This window comes from Podarcis erhardii (assembly GCF_964252035.2).
Source record: "Podarcis erhardii genome assembly, chromosome: 8".
Taxonomy (NCBI): Eukaryota; Metazoa; Chordata; class Lepidosauria; order Squamata; family Lacertidae; genus Podarcis; species Podarcis erhardii.
The window spans coordinates 88763042-88784092 of NC_138499.1; the positions used below are offsets into that span (position 1 = coordinate 88763042).

At 39.6% G+C, this 21051-nt stretch overlaps 1 protein-coding gene across 10 annotated transcripts in view; it reads right to left on the minus strand.

The window, feature by feature from the left end:
- Window positions 1-21051, minus strand: part of LOC309347785 (ankyrin repeat and KH domain-containing protein 1-like) — a 90352-nt gene that overhangs the window by 52668 nt on the left and 16633 nt on the right. For 9 of the 10 annotated variants that reach the window (XM_081872566.1, XM_081872564.1, XM_081872561.1 and 6 more), the window contains exons 3-14: window positions 19424-19580; window positions 17068-17215; window positions 14477-14624; window positions 13438-13671; window positions 12216-12310; window positions 9797-10034; window positions 8502-8693; window positions 7741-7850; window positions 6759-6846; window positions 5811-5938; window positions 5494-5637; window positions 4974-5076 (exon numbers count right to left, since the gene is read on the minus strand). In XM_081872566.1, coding sequence (XP_081728692.1) covers window positions 4974-5076; window positions 5494-5637; window positions 5811-5938; window positions 6759-6846; window positions 7741-7850; window positions 8502-8693; window positions 9797-10034; window positions 12216-12310; window positions 13438-13671; window positions 14477-14624; window positions 17068-17215; window positions 19424-19580 — 1785 coding nt within the window. The remainder of the gene's footprint in view (window positions 1-4973; window positions 5077-5493; window positions 5638-5810; window positions 5939-6758; window positions 6847-7740; window positions 7851-8501; window positions 8694-9796; window positions 10035-12215; window positions 12311-13437; window positions 13672-14476; window positions 14625-17067; window positions 17216-19423; window positions 19581-21051) is intronic. The other variant, XM_081872562.1, reaches the window with a different exon arrangement.

Below are 21051 nucleotides of genomic sequence, written 5' to 3' on the forward strand. Positions count from 1 at the left end.
CAGAAAGCATTTGCACATAGGGAGAAGTACAAAATTAAAAATGGTGCTTTTCTTAGCATTTCCCCTCTTAAGTTAGAAGGTCAAACAGTCACAATTGAGCTTGGAGAACTAATGTTTTTTGCTTCAGTATACCCAGGTCATGCTAAAAACTGTTTCCTGTCTTTTATCTCAAAATACTCATTTACAGTAACATTTTCCAGAAATGCACCTGCCTTCCAGACCCAAAAGAACGGTTTGGTTTTAAGTTGCTCCCATTGTTTTCCACAGAATAAACAAGATGAACTCCAACATAGCTGTTTCTCACCCCAGCACTGGAATCAGAAGGGGCAGGGCAAAGATTTAGCCTCCAACCACCTCCCACAGTGTTCAAATGCAGATATTTGATTTCTGCCATTTAAGTGAATTGTTGCAATTTATTCCTATGGGGAAAAATAAACTGGTGCACTTGGGAGGCAACAGACAATGTGTGTGTATGTGTGAAAAAGATTTACACTGTTGTAGTTGTAGTCAAGAGATATTTGCCCAATATGCCTAACACTAGGTTGCTTAGCCTCCTCCACCAAGCACACAATATCTGCATGCATCTCTAACAACCTAATGTGGAACCAAAAGGCTCCCCCACCCCATCCCAAATCTGTTGCCCCATTTGCAGGCAGACAAGCTGGGGGGGTCTTCAAAAGTTTTTGGGGGTTTGGGATTAACTGGTAGACATACTTGTCTCTTTTTAAATAGTGTTTTTAAACTACATCCAGGAGTGGTGGTGCAATGCCTCAAATACTGGTAGGAAGCTGCAATTTTGTAGACAAAATAGGGCACTGGGAGGCTGCTGAGATGAGTTCTGCTGATCCTCATCAGGTTCCACCACCACTCAGTTCAAAGCCTGACCTCCTTTGATACCTTTTGGCAAACAAGCCACTTGTTTGCTCAGCTATGGTGAGGTAAGAATTGACATCAGGAGTATGAGCAGGGAAACAGTTCAAAAGTGTGGGGTGCAGCCCCCCCCTTTTAAGGCCACAAAGAGATGTTTAGGCAGGCAAGTAGCTTCTGTGGATGTTATTTGGAGCTTCCAAAAATGTCTATAGCATCTCATGCGTTCCAGATCACTTCTTTCTAATGCTAATGTATAACAGAATATAACATTTTGGGACAATTTGTTCGTATTATACCATAAAATTCTAAATGCATAGCACAAGACAGTTATAATCACTGCTAAAATTCCACTGCTTCATCATAACTGAAATATGCTGATTTCTAACATGCTATATACAGTTGAGGTCAGAACCTGAATCAAACTGCTTGAGTAAAACTGGCTTATTGAATGCAGTCTCTTAAAAACGCTCTGAACTTCAAATGACCCTTTAGGTTGAATCACGAATGCCAGTGCCCATGTTGCTAAAACAGCACCATCAACGCACAAGAGGAAGCTATCAACAGGCCTTGAAGACTCCTAAGGTTCACTGAAGTACAAAAATGTAAAGCAGGGAATGACCCCTCCCAAAAAAAACACAAGTCCAATTAGGGCTATGCTTAGTTGCCATGGAAAGCCAGCTGACTGCTTGGAGGAGGATGCAGAGTAAATGAAATAAAATATCCTGAACAAAAACACTACATACTACTTTTTTTTGTAGATCTCACTTGTGCTCTTCACATGGTTTTAGAAATTGTGCTTAAGGTGGCCACTCATTTTTTACAAAACAACCAGTGTGATGCTGCAACCCAGAACACAGGCACTTATGGTTTCCTGTCAAAACCTCCTAGCAGTTTATGGCCCCCAACACATGCTGTTTGCAGTAGCCAGCATCTTTAGAAGCAAGTAGCAATTGTGAGGTAGAAGTTTTCAACAGGAGACTGGAACAGGGCTCCCATCCCAATCATGAATATGTTCCAGATTGGGGCCTCAGGGCTGTTTTTATTTCAAGCTAAGTGGCCAGCTGGAACACATGTAACATGCAGTTTGGCCTTCAGAGAAACATCGCTAGTACAGAAGTGGATTCTGCTCTACTTCATGAATCATGAGAATTTTTTTACAAAATTTGTATTTAACAAAGAGTTGAAGAGGCTTAAAGGCCTGGCAGTTAGAAGTGTTTATGCATATACATGGACAAGAGATCCATTTCCATTTTATCAGAATACATCACTTTGTTGGCTGCCCTATGGTGTGCACTTCCTCACAGAGACTAGGCCCAGTAAAAGGTGAAAGATTTATACGATCTGAGGTGAAACCAGAGTATGAAACAAGGGAATGAAAGATAAGATTGAAAATATTGGAAGTGTTTCTAATTGTTCTTGTTTTGTTTTGTTAATTCTATGTTTTATGTAGTGTTTCTATTTTTGTTTTTGTATTGTATTATATTGATTTGTTTAACTCTTTTTCTTTCTTTTTGTAATCTTTAAACTCTTAATAAATATTATTTTTTTAAAAAGAAGAGAGAGACTAGGCCCAGTGGCCACAAAGGACAAATATTTATTTTCTATACTGCCTTTCATCCGAAGACCACAGGGAGGTTTAAAATACAAAAATGTAAAAACATATAGCATAAACAAACTAAAGCAATAAACCCCCTCATTGAGACAAAACATTTATTAAAACAAAGCTTTTCTAGTAGTGGCTTCTAAAGAATGAAGCTTCCTCTCCACATGCAACGCTGCCTCTCTTTCAGGAGACAGTGGAAATGAGTATGGTACACTATTTTGGGAGGGGATCATGGACAAGCTGCTAGGTTATTATTTTTGTGATGAATTAGATCTATTTATTTTTTCAGGATTACCATTTTTATGGATTTTTATCCACTACCTTGGGAGCCTTTTTAAGTTCAGAGTAGGAAGCCTTGTCTGGTGTTCTGTTCTCAAACTGAAATGACACACAGGCACTTATCAAGAGAAATTTCATTCGAGTGCTAAGGGGGCAACTTGCTTCAGTGAGAACAGTTCATTTGCTTGTCATGGAACAAGATTTATAGGCAGCTGAACCTTTCTAACACATAAAACAGCTCCAGCTGCATAAATTTGATAAATTATGCAAAATATTTTAGCCAACTAAGGGCTTCAATTAGGAATTTTCTGTCACTGAAAAGCAGTTCTCTTGGATGAAAATATAAATTTTGAAAAATGTGGCTAATGTGAATTAAAATCCCAGAAGGCAGAGGTACGGTTCAAAAATATTTCTAGTGTTTGGAGTCAAGAATTTAGTACTCTGGCAAAGCTCCTTGTCTTTCTTCAGGACAAGAAAAATCAGAATAAATCACACAATCCACCAGGTGAAATAAAGTAAATTACTGGAGTGCTCTATGTGATACAAATCTTTTCCGTGAAAATAATTTGGATGCCTGTGTGCATAATTCATATGATAGCAGCCTATCTTAAGCTTGCCTATTATATGTGAAGCACTTTGAGCATTTAGAAAAAGCACTATATATAACTTGTTCTAAGAATGCTTTGTTTAACCTATTCTGAGGATCTCAGTGTTCCCTTAAAAAACCTTACCCAAAAATCCCAACTTGTCCAATACCTTCTCGTCTTTCTGGCCTTCTGTACAACTTAGCTCCCCTACTCTTAAACCTTCAGAGAGGAGCCATCACATTATGTGCTGCACAGCACCTAGCATATTCTTTACACTAAATAAATATGTAGATGCATCCGTTTTAATTAACAATTCTGCATTGATTTTGCACTGCAAAATTCTGTCACTTCTGAGTACAACCGTGCTCATTTCACTTTCTACCAAGTATTATGCTTTATTTAATGGACTCTACAAACATTTGATTAATCACATTCATAGGTCTCCAGAAAGGCTATACATACAAACTTGTAAGTTCTTTGAAATCTAAATTGACTCACTCACTTAATGCAACTGTTATCATTTAACAGCTGGGCAAACTGTCCAGAATGAGAAAGAACAAACTGTACAGCATATGAACCACCAAGCTGAATACGGTCCACTAGCCATGTATTTCACAAACATGGTGAAAAACAAATGGAGACTGTGGTGTGTGGGTGTGGGTGTGTGGATGTGTGAGAGAGTGAGAGCGAGCACGAGAGAGCGAGCACGAGAAAGCACATATGAGAGCATACGTACATCAAGCATTTGCTTGACACAAAACATGTTTGACTAGGTGAATCACAGATTTTGCTAACCCAAGACAATACATTTTCTGCAACAGGTACACTGCTTGGCAGGGGGGTTGGACTCGATGGCCCTTGTGGTCTCTTCCAACTCTATGATTCTATGATTCTACACAAGGAGTTTCTTTGTACTTCAAAATTCTGCAAAATACAGAATTTCCTATTTGACCTCATTTACAGCAATAATAAAATCAGCTAAGGAAATGTGTAAATGAATACTACAGTTGGTCACTGTTTGTTGAATCTGTCACACAATTTTTTACTACTGGTGAAGATGCAATTTTACTGCCCAGTTCAGAAATCTACTAAATCTATTAGAGGCAGCTTCTTACAAGTATAACTAAACATGGTTGAATATTTTACTAAAGTATGTTACCAAATATATTATTCAACTAGTAACTAATGAGCGATATTCAGGAAAGTTTTTCTTATAAGAGACCTATCAAAATTAACGGACTTAACTAAGTCGTGGTCATTAATTCAACTTAGTTGAATATCATCTAAAACTTGCTTTTGTTAACAGTAACCTCCATGCAACATGGCAGAGAGCTTTGAAACTGAAGGGAGCGTTAAAAGGAGTTTGAGATATGGTACCATGTGATGACATTAAGGTTGCCACTGGCTGTTCAAATCAAAAGTTATCACTGGAATAGCACAACTCCAGGCATGGAGCCAAAGCAGTTCTTTAGATAACTGCTAGTATGTTTTCAAAATCTTATACTAAAATGACTAAAGAGAAACAGACCTGCACCATTCACTATCAAGTCCCAAATACTTCCCATGCCCCAGACACACAATGAATTCAGAATCCTAGCACAAGTTATACAATTTAAAAATGTTTGCATACTAACCTTTTGGGAGACTCAAAAGTGCAGGGGGATTCTCTTGAGGAGCTCTGTCAGGTTCCTGGGGAGGTACAACCATGGCAAGTGTATGCATTGGTACACGTGGAACCTGCAAAATCAACTCAGATTAAAAACTTTTATCAGTGGATTTTAAAGTAACCTGAACATTAATCCAAATCAAGTAGGATACTCTCCTCACACCCTGCATGTGCACAGCATTAAGTGTACTGTTCAAACAAGCTTTTGTGAGCTTTTAGTATGGAACTGGATTTTCCTCCCCTCAAATTTAAGAGTTAAGCTTTTTAAGAAATCCAACAGCATGAGAAATAGAAGAGGTAGCACACCTGAATTTTGAATCACTGTTCTTGGGAGTTTCTCTCTACTTGACTTTTACTCAAATTGTACTATTCATATTCTATATCAAATTCATATTCTATATCTATATAAAAACTTGCACCATTTATGTCAAGCTGGTAAAAGTAAACATTCATTTTCCACTGCTATAGTTAAAAGCTTTACAGCTTACCTGAGACTGATCCTGAGATGGCGGTGTGAGCTGAGACATATCTGCAGTTGGAACTGATAGAACGTTGTTTGGGTAATCCAATAAATAGGAAACAACATTTGTGTGACCACCCTTCGCAGCTTCAATGAGCATGGTCGAGCCATCCTGGAATACACATTTTAAGAAGACAGATTATAGTAGTTTGTGATCTGAGTACTGTACTAACTAGGTATACACAACAAAACCAACCTTATAGTTAACATACTTTGGGAGCATTAGCCAATACAACTGACAAAAGGTATATACTGTAAAATAATAAAATGAGTTACTTGGAATACCTTAAGACGATGAGTAGGGTCTGCACCATGAGCTAGGAGCAGCTCAACAACAGCAAGATGGCCCCCAGCACATGCCAGTGACACCACTGTGTGGTCATTATTAGCTGTAGCTCGGTTAACATTGGCACCTATCGCAAAGAGATGTAATTAAAGGGAAATTTCAAGGAACAAAGTTAATGCAAAGACACCATTTGTTGGGAATGAGATTCCAAATCATTTAATTTTAAAATGAACAATAATTTGCAAGTGAAGAGGAAATTGCTTACATTTAGGTTTTAAAAACATTTCACATAGTAAAAGCCAGTTTGTTATTAGCTGTATGTTAATTTTGGAATATAAATTAAGTAGTTGAGTTCTAAAGGACAGTACAGCTCTGTCATAAACAGAGGAGACTCATTGAAACCAGTGCTGGCCAATTTCAATCAATTGGTTTCAATAGGCCTACTCCAAGTATGACATAGTCAGGTACCAAAATATTTAAAGGTTCACGTTCATATTTCATGTTTGCTTAAAAGAAAATGCTGGTAAACTCATTTTTCATTAAGCATTGTATACCAAATGACAGTTAACCTGAACCTGCTGCAGTTAGTCTTCAGCTACAAGAACGAGACAACCCCTGTAACACTGCCTCTGCCACAAGCGCATAACCTCAAGCAAGATACACTAAATCTCATACTCCAAGTATGTGGGCATGGGGGTTGTAATACTTTATGGAGATATGAAAAGAGGATTATTTTAAGAAGAAGAAGTATATGAAGCACTGAGCTTTCAAAAACACGGTCCACATTCATTTTCCACTGCTATATGTATCCCAAACATACATTTAGTACAAAACATTATATGTATAGCAAAAGGTAATGTTTGCTATAAAGCAACACATTCTTCCTAACAGCCAACTGTCAAGCAATCCTTCCTTCAGCTACTAATGTTACTATTACTACTACCAACCTTTGCTAATAAGAAATTGTACAGTGCATAGATGACCCGCTCTTGCAGCCTTCATCAGTGGTGTTCTTCCACCTTCAGATTCATGCTCCTGTTTAGAAATATTATGAAGAAAGTGAAATCCATACTGTGGGGGAAAGTAAAGAGAAGAACTAATTTGCTAATATTGTAGAGCAAGATCAGCAGGCAAGCTTAAGGTAGAGCTGATGCTTTTTCAGTGAGGCAAAAGAAAGCCCCCTTCAAAATAGGTGAGAGTCACAAACAGCAACGAGAAGACTGAAGTCTTACCCAAGAGCTAAACAGAACACTAAACTGTTTGGACCAAACACAACCTGAAGATTAGGGATAAGGAAGGGGCTTTGCCTGGCAAATGGACCAAAGGTGGTATACGACAATGCTTTTGTAAACATTTTTGATACTTTAGTACAAGCTGTGCACAAAAACTTGACCTAAAAACACCAGTCATACACTTCACCCATTGTTGTACTTGAAGCATGCAGAATACAAACAACCTTTTCCATTTTGAACACCCTTTTACATATTTAGTTCAGTTAAATAAAAGATATAAAATCTTGTCCCATTGGCACTTCCTGATAAATCAGCAAATAGAACCAATTAAAGAAAAGAAATACAAGGAACATGCACTGCTGGAAGGAAATCAAAGATTGAAAATTGTTATTTTTTCAAAGTGATGAAAAAACTGGTGTAAACAGAACAATTACAAAATTATTTATTATTATTTATTAAATTTGCATACTACCCTCCATTCGAAGATCACAGGGCAGTTCACAACGTAAGAATCCAAGTATTAGACAAATTGTTAATCTATACTTTCACTCATGAATTATTTTGCATTCATTCCTCTGGATAACAATTTGGTCTACTCTCCCATCTAGTTTGCATAGGCACTTTTCTTCTTCATTTTCAAGGAAAATAAAAAGCTCCCATTACATTCCAAAATTTTAGAGAAATATTCAAGACTTACTAAATCTGCACCAGCTTGAAGCAGAACATCTGCAACATCAGTGTGTCCATTTTCACAGGCATAGGTCAAGGCAGTGTCTCCTGTTGCAGTTGTTGCATGAACGTTAGCGCCTGTGGAAGAGTGTGGAATTAGATTACTCACAATGTATTAAAAAATCTACCCAATTAACACTCAACCTAGAACGGCTCATAAAACATTTCCTTTCTCAAATGCTACTGACAGGATACCTCAATTGGAAACACCATTTAAAAAAATAAATCACTGGTGAGGTGACAGAATATTTATTTTAGGCTAGCACTCTCTGAGCAGCAAGTCACCCCTCTGCATATCACAGGTTCCTTTGGTAACATTTCTCAGTTTCATAAGTCTTTTGCTATTGAGTACAGGGACTGCCACTGAGAACACAAATGCTCTTGGGAAAACCAGTCAAATGAATCTGGACGCTGAAGTCTTAGGCATGTCATCCTGATGAGAGTAGTAAACATGTCACAAAAATGTTGTGAAGATTAGCTACATAAGCATTTTGAATACTAAATACTTTTACATTACTGATAATAATTTCCAATAGTTCCAGAATTATGACTATATTCTTCATTGCTCCGGAGAAACTACATTGTGACTCATGCAAGAAAGTGTTGAGGGATTACAATTTGCAACAATAAATTGGCCATACTAGTCAAGAGTGATTAAAGTCACGAGTTGAAAAACATCTGAAGGTCCACTATCTGGTTTATCTCTTCCAACTGTAATAGCAAACATACCTGCTGCTAGTAAATACTTCACCAGCTCTAAGTGGCCCTCCTGTGCCGCTTCCATCAAAGGTGTAGAACAACCAAGTTCTATGTCAGCTCCTGCCTTAATGAGGAAGTCAGCTACTTCCGAAAACCCTCCACAGCATGCTAAAGTTAGAGCTGTCTCCTGTGTCTCTTCTGTCTGTGCGTTTATATTAGCACCTACAAAAAAAATTATTTAGGAAAAAAAATCATTAGCATGCCCATTTGATATTGGTTCCCCCTCACTGGATTTTAGTGCTATTTTATTGGCCTGCATTTCTTCATATGGTTTCTGCTAATTTCTGTGCTAGCGCAGCTTCTGCATGGATAGTTTTAGTTTACTGTATTCATATTTTATTTTATTTTTATTTGTGACCTGCCCAGAAGACATGGTTGATTATTGTGTGGTATGGTATACAAATATAAAAACCAAATATCAAATAAATAAATCCACTGGCTTACCACAATGGCAACAAAAGGCCCAACACCTTGAAAAAATGGTTTTAAAAGAGGTACAATAGAGCAATTTTCTCTCAACTTATCTGCCAGGTAACACATTAACTTAAGACATTTTCACACATTCCACACCCAGTTAAGCGAAGATGCCTCCCTGCAATACCTGCTTCTTGGTCTACACTTGGCTCTTCTTACGAAGGTAGCCAGCAGAGCAATGTTATGGTGTGCAAGATCCTCATCCAATCTGCGAAGTATTTAGCAGTAGAGGTAGGAACAAGTGGGAGAAACACAGAAGCACCAGCCAAACATTAAGCACTGGGAGCACATTTGTACTCTTCCCAACGTAGCAGCCTAAGGAGCTTTGTGGAACTGCTGCTGGCACAGATAAAAGGGCAAGATTCCTTAATCACATCTTCAACACTGGCTGGCTGAGCAAGTCTGTTTAAACACCTTCTCTTGCCTTTTCTTTTAGCGCAAAATGAAGGTTTCCTAATCCAATAAACATTACATCCTGCAATAAAAGGTGCTTAGAAATTAATCAGGTTGGTTGGGAACACCATTTTTTACTCCAATTAATATTTTTATTGATCTAGAGAATTCTGAATAGGTTAGCAGCCCTAGTAATTATCCTCAGTGTAAGAGGCACCAGAATCAACACCACAATTGGTGTTGGGGACTGGACTAGATGATCCTTGTGGTCCCTTCCAACTCTATGATACTATAAACTATGAACTACTCTGCTAGCAATATTAGTATTGAAGCCACCAAGAAAGAAGCTAGTAAAAATAATATTAATGCTCTAATTTGCAACAAATGTGTTGTCTTACCTTGAGCTAGTAATAGAGCCACCATCTCCTCGTGGCCTTCCCGAGCAGCTTCCATTAATGGAGTATAACCTTCATCATTAACTTCCTCAAGGTTTGCTCCCCTTTCTATTAACAGGGCTGCTAGCTCCACATGGCCACCACAAGCAGCAAGTGTCAGTGGAGATTCAAAGGAATCAGCAGGCATGTTCACTTGAGCACCACTATCCAGTAACAGACGAGCTACTTCCACATGCCCATCCTATTTCAGAAAGAAAGAAAGAAAGAAAGAAAGAAAGAAAGAAAGAAAGAAAGCTCAAATATTCTAGAAAGGAAATTTTCAATATCATTTGAATTATGTTAGGAATGTATGTTCACTCTTCAGCTTAAATTGCAAACAACTGAATTTACTGTGAAATCTTATTCTGATCAGCAGAGTGAAACATTCAGGCATGTCATCTTCTAGAAAACAGGGTCAAAACATTTTTATTTTATTTTTTATTTCCTGTTGCTACAGCCAGATGAGACCTTTCCACTAGTCCACAGACTGGTTGTAGTAACTAAAATGTATCTGAAGGAGAACCCCACTGTGTCTAATAACAAGAACTATAAAACAAGAACAGAAGAAGCAATACAGAAGCCAACTGAGAAGGTAAAACAGAAGAGCTATCAGTGGAATCAGGTTCAACTTGAATCAAGCTGTATGTGCCACTCTGCACTGACCAGAAAGCATCCAAGTTTCCATTCTTAGTTAGTGGAGGAGTGGAGCATACAAAAGAGATGTTCGGAAGCAGTATACCTTGAAACTGAGTGGGATGACAGCTTCCAGTTACAGGAACTGCTGAATACTCTCCTTCTGGAGGCCATTGGGTGTGTGGACCTTGACGGCTGCTCCATATATAACTTCCAGAGGAAGTGGTGTGTACAGTCACATTTGGTGGCTGTCGTCCATCCGCCCCCCCCCCCCGAATGTGCAGCAATGCCGGGAGAAGACCAGCTGAATTTAAGAGCAGTCTGCCTGCAGAACTCCTTAACCTACTACATCAGGGGTTGTCAACCTGGTCCCTACCGCCCACTAGTGGGTGTTTCAGGATTCTAGGTGGGCGGTAGGGGGTTCAACGGCAGAAACTGAATCCTCCTTCCATTGAGCACTGATGGGCAGTAAGGAAATTTTACCATCAAGAAAGATGCATTAGTGGGTGGTAGGTATAAAAAAATTGACTACCCCTGCACTACATGATGGTTGATTGGGAACTTTTTTGCCCTGGACCACTGCCTTCTAGGAGTTAACCCTTTCCTGTATGCTCCACTCCTCTGCTGACCAAGAATCAACTATTCTTCCACACCTTCTATATTCAGATGCACCTCTACTAATTGCATGGGATGAAGAGTCACAGGATATTCTGCTGGACAGAGCATGCACAAATCTAGGAGCATCTACAAGAGTTTGTTTGTCATCAATTTACAGTAGATATTTAATTCCATGTTCATTGCAGCTTGCTGGGGACAGGGAAGGGAAGCTTGGCATTGTCCTCCATTTTCAACATGGTTGCAGGGATCAGCTGAAAGAATACTGCAGCACAATATATTTTGTTGATTATTTTCTGAATTCATGGGAGCTGTAGTTCAGCAACACGGAGGGCCAAAGGTTCCCCATACCTAGCTTAACGTTATATGTGAACAGAGTCACTTCATTCTCAGTTACGCACAACCTCCCTAGAGAGGTATGCCCATCACTGCCTACTGTTAGGCAGACAGTAACAGACCATTGTTTCACTGAGCCTTTTAGAATATTTGCCCCTTTGCTGCTGCTTAATCAGTTGCTACTTACTATACGATATGATTGTTGCTTTTATTCAAATGCTTCTATGATGTCTCACAGCAGATCATGAAGTGTATTCTTATATACAGAATATAAAGCGTATCATTGATACAGAATATACCTAATTCTATGCAGTTTCCCAGCAGTAACTGTCCTTACACGTTTTTCAAACCAGGTAGTAGGCAATCAAAGCTTTTGACTACTCACTGCATCCTTATATAGCACAAGTGCTAATGGCATAATGCAGAAGACTACTGCAGCATTAGACCATTCTTCTTCAGAGAGGTGGTTACTATATTTATCCTCTTTTTCTGGCTATTACAAGCTACAGTTAGTTTACTGCTAACCTAAGTTGTGATTGCAAGCTGTTAACAACTCATTCCCCACTACTAGCTTTTACAATTTTACCAAGCTGAAGAAAAATAGTGTTTGACTTAAACTTATATGCCATGGCAATAAATACTGGAATGCTGTTTTTAGAACATAAATGAATAGCTGTGATCTTGCATAAACATTCTTGCAATGTGTTTTCTTTAAGTAGTGAAAGAGGTAAGGCTAGGTATGTTCAAGTTATTCAGTTTTCTTCAACCAAAACACCATTTAATCCAATGGTTATTTTACCATGCAAGCCTCCATTAAAGCTGTGTGCATCTCATCTGTTTTGTGCTCTTGGTCAGCTCCAGCTTCAAGCAGGAAACGAACCATATCTAAGTGACCTTCAAATAAAAGAGAAAAATCAGCATGTTACAAGACCTAATAATGGTTCAAACCAACTATGCTTAACAGTTTCACACCAAGCTAGTACATTAAGCCAACTTAACGTAGTAACACATTGTATACTGGCATGTGGCAGCTTTTGTCAGAGGCCATTTCATTGCATGCATCGGATAGTACGGTTTGTTGTAAACCATATATACATATGGATGTAAAGAGGAACAAAATGTAAAGGTTGGAGTCAAATGGCAATGGAATGCAAACAGTAGTCCATGGCAATTTGATATGAGCTTAAATATAATTTATATTATGTATGCATAATTGAAAATAACTTTTTAAAAAGATCCTTCACAGCAGCAGTAATAGTTGGGATATGGTATGTGAGGATGGCCTAGAAGTCAACTGGAAACTTCAATTGATCCAAAATGCAGAGGACAGATTACTGACTGGGGTTCCATTTAGATGACTTACAGCCCCCATTTAAAAACAGTTGCACTGGTTGCCAGATAACCACAGGCCTAATTCAGGGTGTTCGTGTTAGCGTTCAAAGCCCTAAACAAAACTGAGTCCCCAGATCTCTGAAAAACCACCTTCTTCCATACAGACCTTTTCAAATCAGCAGAGGGTTATCGCTTGGTAGTTCCACTGCCTGAGAGAAGGCACTCTGTGGCAGCCACTTAGTTGTGGAACTTGCACCTCTGTGGGGAGGATCTGGCAACTTCATTATACCGACTTTGGCAAACGCTGAAGACGCACCTCTTTAGCCAGGGGCCTTTGACACCTGAGGTATATATTTTCAGGACACACCCTATTTTTTGAGATTGCATCTTTTGTACTGGTATAACATTAAAAGCAGTGTTTAAAATTTAAATTGTTGTAACCCATCCTGGGACATTAGGGAAGACATGTATGCAATCAATCAATCAATCAATCAATCAATCAATCAATCACCCTAACCCTCCTCAGCCCTGCCCTCTTGCATGGCATTACATACAGTGAATTGTGGAGGGCATACTGTGCCTTTATGTTATAATTAAACACACAGTGTAATGCTACAAGCAGCAGATTTCTTTAGAAGGGTATACAGGGATACTCAGGTTTTCCAATGCAATCCTTCAAAATGTCCTACCTTTATAACAAGCAAGTGTAAGAGCACTTTCTTTGAATTCATTGGAATGAGTGTTTATTCCTGCACCATATTCCAGAAGTACTCTTGCAACCTCAACATGACCTGCACTGGCTGCTTCCATTAAGGGGGTATGTCCATTTTCATTATGATCTTCAATATTCGCACCTGCTTTCAACAACACTTTGACAATATCAACAAATCCCCCAGCGCAGGCATAAGTGAGTGCTGTGTTTCCTAAGAGAACAGGGGAAAACAAACCAAGGTCACTTGGAGGAGGAGGAGGAGGAGGAGGAGGAGGAGGAGGAGGAGGAGGAGGAGGAGGAGGAGGAGGAGTTTGGATTTGATATCCCGCTTTATCACTACCCGAAGGAGTCTCAAAGTGGCTAACATTCTCCTTTCCCTTCCTCCCCCACAACAAATACTCTGTGAGGTGAGTGAGGCTGAGAGACTTCAGAGAAGTGTGGCTGGCCCAAGGTCACCCAGCAGCTGCATGTGGAGGAGCGGGGAAGCGAACCCGGTTCCCCAGATTACGGGTCTACCGCTCTTAACCACTACACCACCCCTGCTTTGCAAGTTTAACTCTTTATTCATTGAGATTAAGAAATTGGTCCCGCAAAAGGATGACTACTGTTTGACGGGACTTTAAATCTGCATAATATCAAACAGAAAACACTGGTTACAAATTGACATTCTGAGCAGTTTTACATTAGTGTACTTTCAATAGTCATTTCTAATGAGCAATGATTTTGGAATATATTTCTTACTACAGAAAAATGCTTTATGAAAACTTATAAATTAGTGTCAAGGTATTTAATTTCTCCTAAATGTGACAGTGTTGCTGTTTTAAAATATTATAATATTAACACTAATACTACATGAACTTCTTCATCCAGGTTCAACTGAGTGATCACTTAAAAGACAAAGTTTACAGTGCACTACTTTTCACACATAATACTACATCCCTAAGTAAATATTTGCATCTATTTAATCTATTGGCACTCAAATTATTAGTAGTTTTTCATTTCTTATTTACACTTACCTGTTGAAGACTGGGCATTGACATCAGCACAATGAACAAGCAGCAGTTTCACAATGTCCACATAGCCGCCACTGGCTGCTGCCATGAGTGGGGTTATATCTCCTTTATTTCCTCTATCTTCAACGTTTGCATGCATTGCAAGCAGTACCTGAATAAATGAAACAGAAGTTAAACTCCTATTAGTCATTACTATTCCCCTTTCTTGGTCTTTTAAAGGCTTCAACTTAGTCATTCTCGATGTGAAGGGAAGAATCAGATGTTCAGTCACAAGAAAAGTCATTTATCACCAGCACTGTGCCAGCCCTCTAAACAGGAGTCTCCATTCAGAGGAATGCCATTTTGAGAAAGACTAGTTGTAAAGGAAACAGAGGAAGAAAACAAAACAAAAAGGTATGAGCAGAGAAGGGCCTAGCCTAGATAAGGGTGTAGAAAGGAAGCATGGGTAATCATTAAATCAGTCTGTATAAAAATAAATGTGATTCGTTTACAAGCCTGGGAAATGTGGAAACTGTCCTGGGTTAACAATGAAATAGTTAAGTTCAATACAGTTTAACTTGGAAGTCGAACAGAATCTGTTCTGGAAGTCTGTTCAACTTCCAAAACGTTTAGAAACCAAAGTGCGGTTTCTCATTGGCTGCAGGAAGCTCCTGCAGCCAATCGGAAGCCATGGAAGCCTCATTGGAAATTCGGGTTCCAAAGAATGTTCGCAAACCGGAGCAGTCACTTCCGGGTTTGTGGCATTTGGGAACCAAAACATCCAAGTTCCAAGGCGCTCGGGATCCAAGATACAACTGTATTATTGCACTCCTGCCACCACCACAATGTGGAGCTGTTTCCTGAAGTAAAGAAACAGCACAGCACTGTGGGAACTGCACTATTCTCCATCCGCTATCTTAGCCTTCCACACGGCCTTCACACTAAGGTGGTGGTAAAGTTAAACGGCGTCATGGTTTTGTGATAAGGCAACAAGGGAAGAGCACCTTGTAGGGCAGGAAGAAGATAAAAGAATACAAAGTTAAAGATGACCACCCCCTCAGTACTTGTAAACCTGAATACTTCAATACATACTTTGAATACATCCAAGATATGTGGATATGATCCAAATTCACATGACCACCACATTCAGCTCACTTTTTCTTTTTAAATTTCTCTCAAACAACATGAGGTAAAAATTATTTCTAGCTTCTAGTTCTCTGGCTGTAATAATCTCTGGCACAAAACACACAGAACAAAAGCTGAGAGCTGCAAAGCTGTTGGGTGGAATTAAATGTTGCACAATGGCAAACGTGCCACCAAGGGAAGGATTTCACACACCCCTGTGTGCTCTCTGAGCATCCTCCAGAACCCCACAGATCCAATTTTGGGAACATGGGAGACAAGGGCAGAGGGGGGAAAGCACAAATGCATAACTGGAAGTTCTTAAACAGGGCTTCTGCTAAGGGGGCTCATAGTGTGAATCCCATCCTCAGACTTTGTCATTGTATCTCCATGAATACAGGAAGCTGCCAAGTTAGACCATTGGTCCAGCTAGCTCAGTTGTGTCCACAATAACTCTTAGCTGCATGAGCTACAGGCCTATAGTGACCCTCAGAATCTTGACAATAACTTCATGAAGTCCATGTCATACTAAGTAATCCTTCAGATTATGCAGGCAGAAGATAGGGTTACAGAGATGGACATGGTTAGTTTTCCTAACCTGATGCTGAAAAACCATTACCATTCCCTTTTCACAGTGGGGAGAGCTCTACTTGAATATTCTTACCATGACTGGGAAAAGGGAGTGGAGAAAGGGAAACAAACAATGATGGTTAGAGGGCAGCTTTTTACAACAGAGCAAGAGCAATCTGGTGCCACCAATGAAGATGTTTACTTTCTGCCATAGAACTAAATGGAACCACATCACTACCACCAATAGCGATACTGCCAGTGTTAAGACATACAAAGCAAGTCCTAATGACATTTCCAAGGAAACTTCTTGACAAATGACACCACACTCAAAGTTGGCTGGCATCTGTCTGTCTTGGAAGACAATGGAAGGGTGTGCCTTTGGGGGTGAAGACAAACTGTTGGAGAGTTACAGCACCTGCTGTGGCTGTAGAGACCGATACAGGAGAGACATGTTTTATTGCAGCTGGGGCAGATGAAGGCATTCAAAAATCATAGAGTAATAGCTCAAGAATCAAGGAATAACAGAAATGCAAGGTGTTCTACTAAACTTCATCTTTACCCAGGAATATGCTAAGAAGTCAGAAAAAAACCTGTTTGGTGGTGTTTGTTCAACTTTCTTGTTAAAGTTAAACCTTGCAGGATTAAGCACTTCAAAAGCCACTGAATACGTGAGCAGAACATTTGCCTTGTCCTTTTAAATCAGTAGTCCATTTTATAAACATATCAATTATTTCTGGGTTCATGAGAAGTTTTAGCATTAAAGAACTGATATGACTGTGTTAAGGAAAGCATGTTTCTACTGCACCCTCTAGATACCAGGTTAAAAATACACTTTTTAATTCTTGGATAAGTTAGAAGATTATCTATAGGCCTCACACCTTTAGTATTTAAAGGAATGGTTTAGAACACTAGTCTTTACTCACTTGTGCCAACTCATAATACCCAGCTGAACATGCCAAGCAAAGGAGACTCTCCCCTTCTTCTGTATGTTCATTTACACTTCTTCCTTCATCCAACAGCTTCCGGACAGCATTTACATCCCCATCCGAGCATGCTTCTGCCAAACTGCGACTGGAAGATAACATTTTAAATACAATGAGCACACATGGAAGTAGCTCAAATGAATTACACAAATGGTAACTTATGATTAACTTTAGTACAATTTTCATTACTAAAGACAGCTGGCGTCCTTTACAAAATTATATTAAACAAACATGAAGAATCATTTAGCAAGCTGCTTAGGCAACTCTTGTTGTGACTGTATCTGGGAAAATGGGAGTGAGCTTTAAGGACTCTTTCCATGCAACTCACAACAGGGAAAGAGATGCCTGAACCAGGAATCTGGGAGATTTATGAAGAATGCATTCAGGATAATTTAGAAAGGACTAAATTGCCACTCTGGGTGACAAAATTGAAGTATTTTACTGTAATCACCTTGAAAGGTTGTTTTGTTATATTTATATAAAAAATACCAAAAATTAAAAATACATAAAGCTTATATAAATATAAAAATAAGTATACCGTAAATTGACTGTACACCACTTGGTCTTTATATAGCCATGTGGCAGTTCATAGGACAGCACTGGTAAGTCACAATTTCAAAGGCAGCTATATAAATTTCTAATATAGGTAGAAGGATGACTAAGTCATAAGTGCACCAGATTATGTGTTTTTCTTTTTCAGAATCTTAAATCTTAAAATTGAATAAAGGGAACAACAAAGCTTGCAGCATGGTTTTCTGAACATTTTGGCCAAACACTTTAAGAGATGCATATCCATACTGCTGGCTAAGCAGTAAATTTCACATAAAATATTGTCTATCAAGTTTCCAAGTCATTAAGTGAACACTGTATGAATTAAAAAACATGATGAGAGATTAATCTCTATGCTGACTTTAGCCCAGATTACCGTATTTTTCGTCCAAAAATGAAGGGGAAATGCGTGTGCGTCCTATGGGGCGAATGCAGGCTTTCGCTGAAGCCTGGAGAGCGAGAGGGGTTGGTGCGCACCGACCCCTCTCGCTCTCCAGGCTTCAGGAGAGCCGCAGCGCCAGTCCCACAAGGTCGGGGGACAGCGGGGAGGCGGAACGCCGCCATCCCGCTGTCTCCCAATGTGGTTTGGAGGCTGATGGCGGGGAGACGCGTGCTTCTCCGGGCCGCCAGCCCCGCAAGCTCCAGGGACAGCTGGGAAGCGCAGCGCGTCCTCCCGCTGTCCCCAGACCTGATCTGCAGGCGGGCAGCGGGGAGAAGAGCGCTTCTCCCCGCTGCCTGCCCCCCAAGCTCCGGGGACAGTTGGGAGGCGCAGCGCATCCTCCCGCTGTCCCCGGACCTGACCTGCAGGCGGGCGGCGGGGAGAAGTGCACTTCTCCCCACTGCCTGCCCCGCAAGCTCCAGGGACAGTTGCGAGGCGCAGCGCGTCCTCCCGCTGTCCCCGGATCTGGTCTGCAGGCGGGCGGCGGGGAGAAGAGTGCCTCTCCCCGCTGCCGGCCCCACAAGCGCCTGGGGGGGAAATAATTTTTTTTTTCTTTATTTCCCCCCAAAAAACTTGGTGCATCCTATGGGCCGGTGCGTCCTATGGGGCGAAAAATACGGTATTTATCTGTATTGTGAGAATTAAGGATATTTGCAGTCTACCTGCCACTTAAAAAAACAAAATCCAGCCACTGAAGGCCTAAAGTCGAATTCTTGCAAAATGCATGTTTCATCTGATGCAATGAATGTATCTAATGCAAGCAATTTCAGTATTAATGTTCGCACATTCAATTAGTCTTCCCTGTACAGTTTTACCAAGGACAACTATTTGACATTTAATATTCTATGAAGTAATTCCTGGCCTTCCTTCCTTACTTTCCTATGAGTATATAAGCCTCATCCTCTGTGCTCCATATTGCCTCATTATACAACTATCCCATTTTTAAATTTGCATGAAACTGCATGGATGCAACATATATGTGAATATACTTCATCAATTAACATGTGGAAATATGTCAATTTTGTCTCATGACATTACCTTATCTTGCTACTGAAGCTCTCCAAGCCAATTAGAGAACCTCGCCTCTGAATCACATTGAGGGATTGATATGGCTGAAATATTACTTTGGGTAAAGCCCAAAGTGGTCACTATTCAGTTTACATTTCTGAATACCAGAGACAGAAGCTGGTCTAGGCCTATTTATATTCCTTTATTAGATATACCAAGAGCCACTTTATCCACAATCCTCAGCTTTTCAAGTCAAATGCAGATAGAATCAAACCAGATGAACAGGAATTCAATACATACTTGTCCACTTGTCCTGCGTTGTGATTGTTCTCTGCTCTCATCCGTGTCAATGCAGCAGCAGCTTCATCCAATGCACAGCTGACAGAAGAAGTCAATCTTCGGAGCACCTCGGGATCTGCGAAGGCTTTACCATCGGCAGTGGACAATTTACCAATCCCTTCAGCGAATGTGCGTTCATCAATCAGGTTAGTATGAAAACCACACAAAAAATGCAGAGACACCATTTTAAACTTCAGCCACATGCACTATTAGTTAAAGTTGTCAGCTGCAAACATGCTAGAAAATTAGAAACTACTTTGACCCTACGATATCAGGAAGATCAAACAGAACATGGAAAAGACAAAGCTAGCTTTAGGACTTGATAATTATTTTTGCGTCCTTAAATCCAACTCTTATGTTCCTGAACTACAAAAAGAATGGGAAAATGTCAACGGCATCTGCACTTAATGCTTCAATTTTTTAAAAGTGACATAATGAAAATTTAGTGAGTTTTTTTTTAAAAAAACTAAAGTTAAAGTTAGATGCCAATTTAAATATAAAGGACAGAACCCTTGGTATCTCGGATGTGGCTATATAAATGAATCAATCAATAACTGATAAACTTAAGAAGTGTTCTAGATACTTCATTGTACCTTTTGCCGAAACACCATGCTAAAACAAGCATTCAAAATTCACCAGAAGGATTTTGCACTGGGCTATCGGCCACTTGCAACCAAGTGAAGATGCCTAGGCACCAGGAGGGCATGTGACATCTCTACCATCTGGAGATGTGGAATTCTATCGGTTATATTTTATCGGCACAATCAATGAATTTCAGGAACCAAAAAGTCATATTGAAAAATACAACTTTCAAGCCGTCTGGCCCAAAAATGGCAACTAGGCATTCCATTCTGCTGACTGTATATATCTGAGTTTCTAACACTGTGTTAAACTATGTTTTTAAGAATGTTAGAAATATTATGTCAGCATTATTTTTCAAGCTACGGGAACTGATTATGAAATTGGCTATCATTTCCTTCTAAAGTCTTTTACACACAACTTAATGGTTCTGTTTGCATATAATGCTAACTATAGTTTAGAGTTACAGAGACAAGCCACTTACATGTCTCCCCCTTCCTCTAACATGGATGTGAGGAGTTTAGAAGCTTTCATTTCCAACTTAAACTAACCACAGCTTATTATGATATCTCAACCCAGACAAATTGCAGTTAGTTTTGACTATTGTTAGTGGAAGCTAACAAACTTCAAACCGTGATTTATGAAGCAAGTTTGTTTCAATAATCCACAGCTGATTAATCACCATTTAGGATTTGGAACTAATTCTCAATTATGCTTAATCTGAAATAGAAGCAAAGGCTTCTGACAAGTCACCTCTTAATCCTGACAATGTAACAGGGTAAGAGTAAAATTCCTATTATGTGGAGCAACCTTGACTCCTTTTAGGACACAAGAGCCCCAAAACAACTGGCTATGGCTTTGTGGCTAGGACAACTACGCTGAGCAGTGACAACCTTCAATTAGAGATCCAGTTTTCCAATTTATTTTTCCCCAGAAATCCAACATTACTGCTTCTAACTAGTCTCTCTAATCCAATAATGCACCACACTGGATCTACACGGACAACTGTA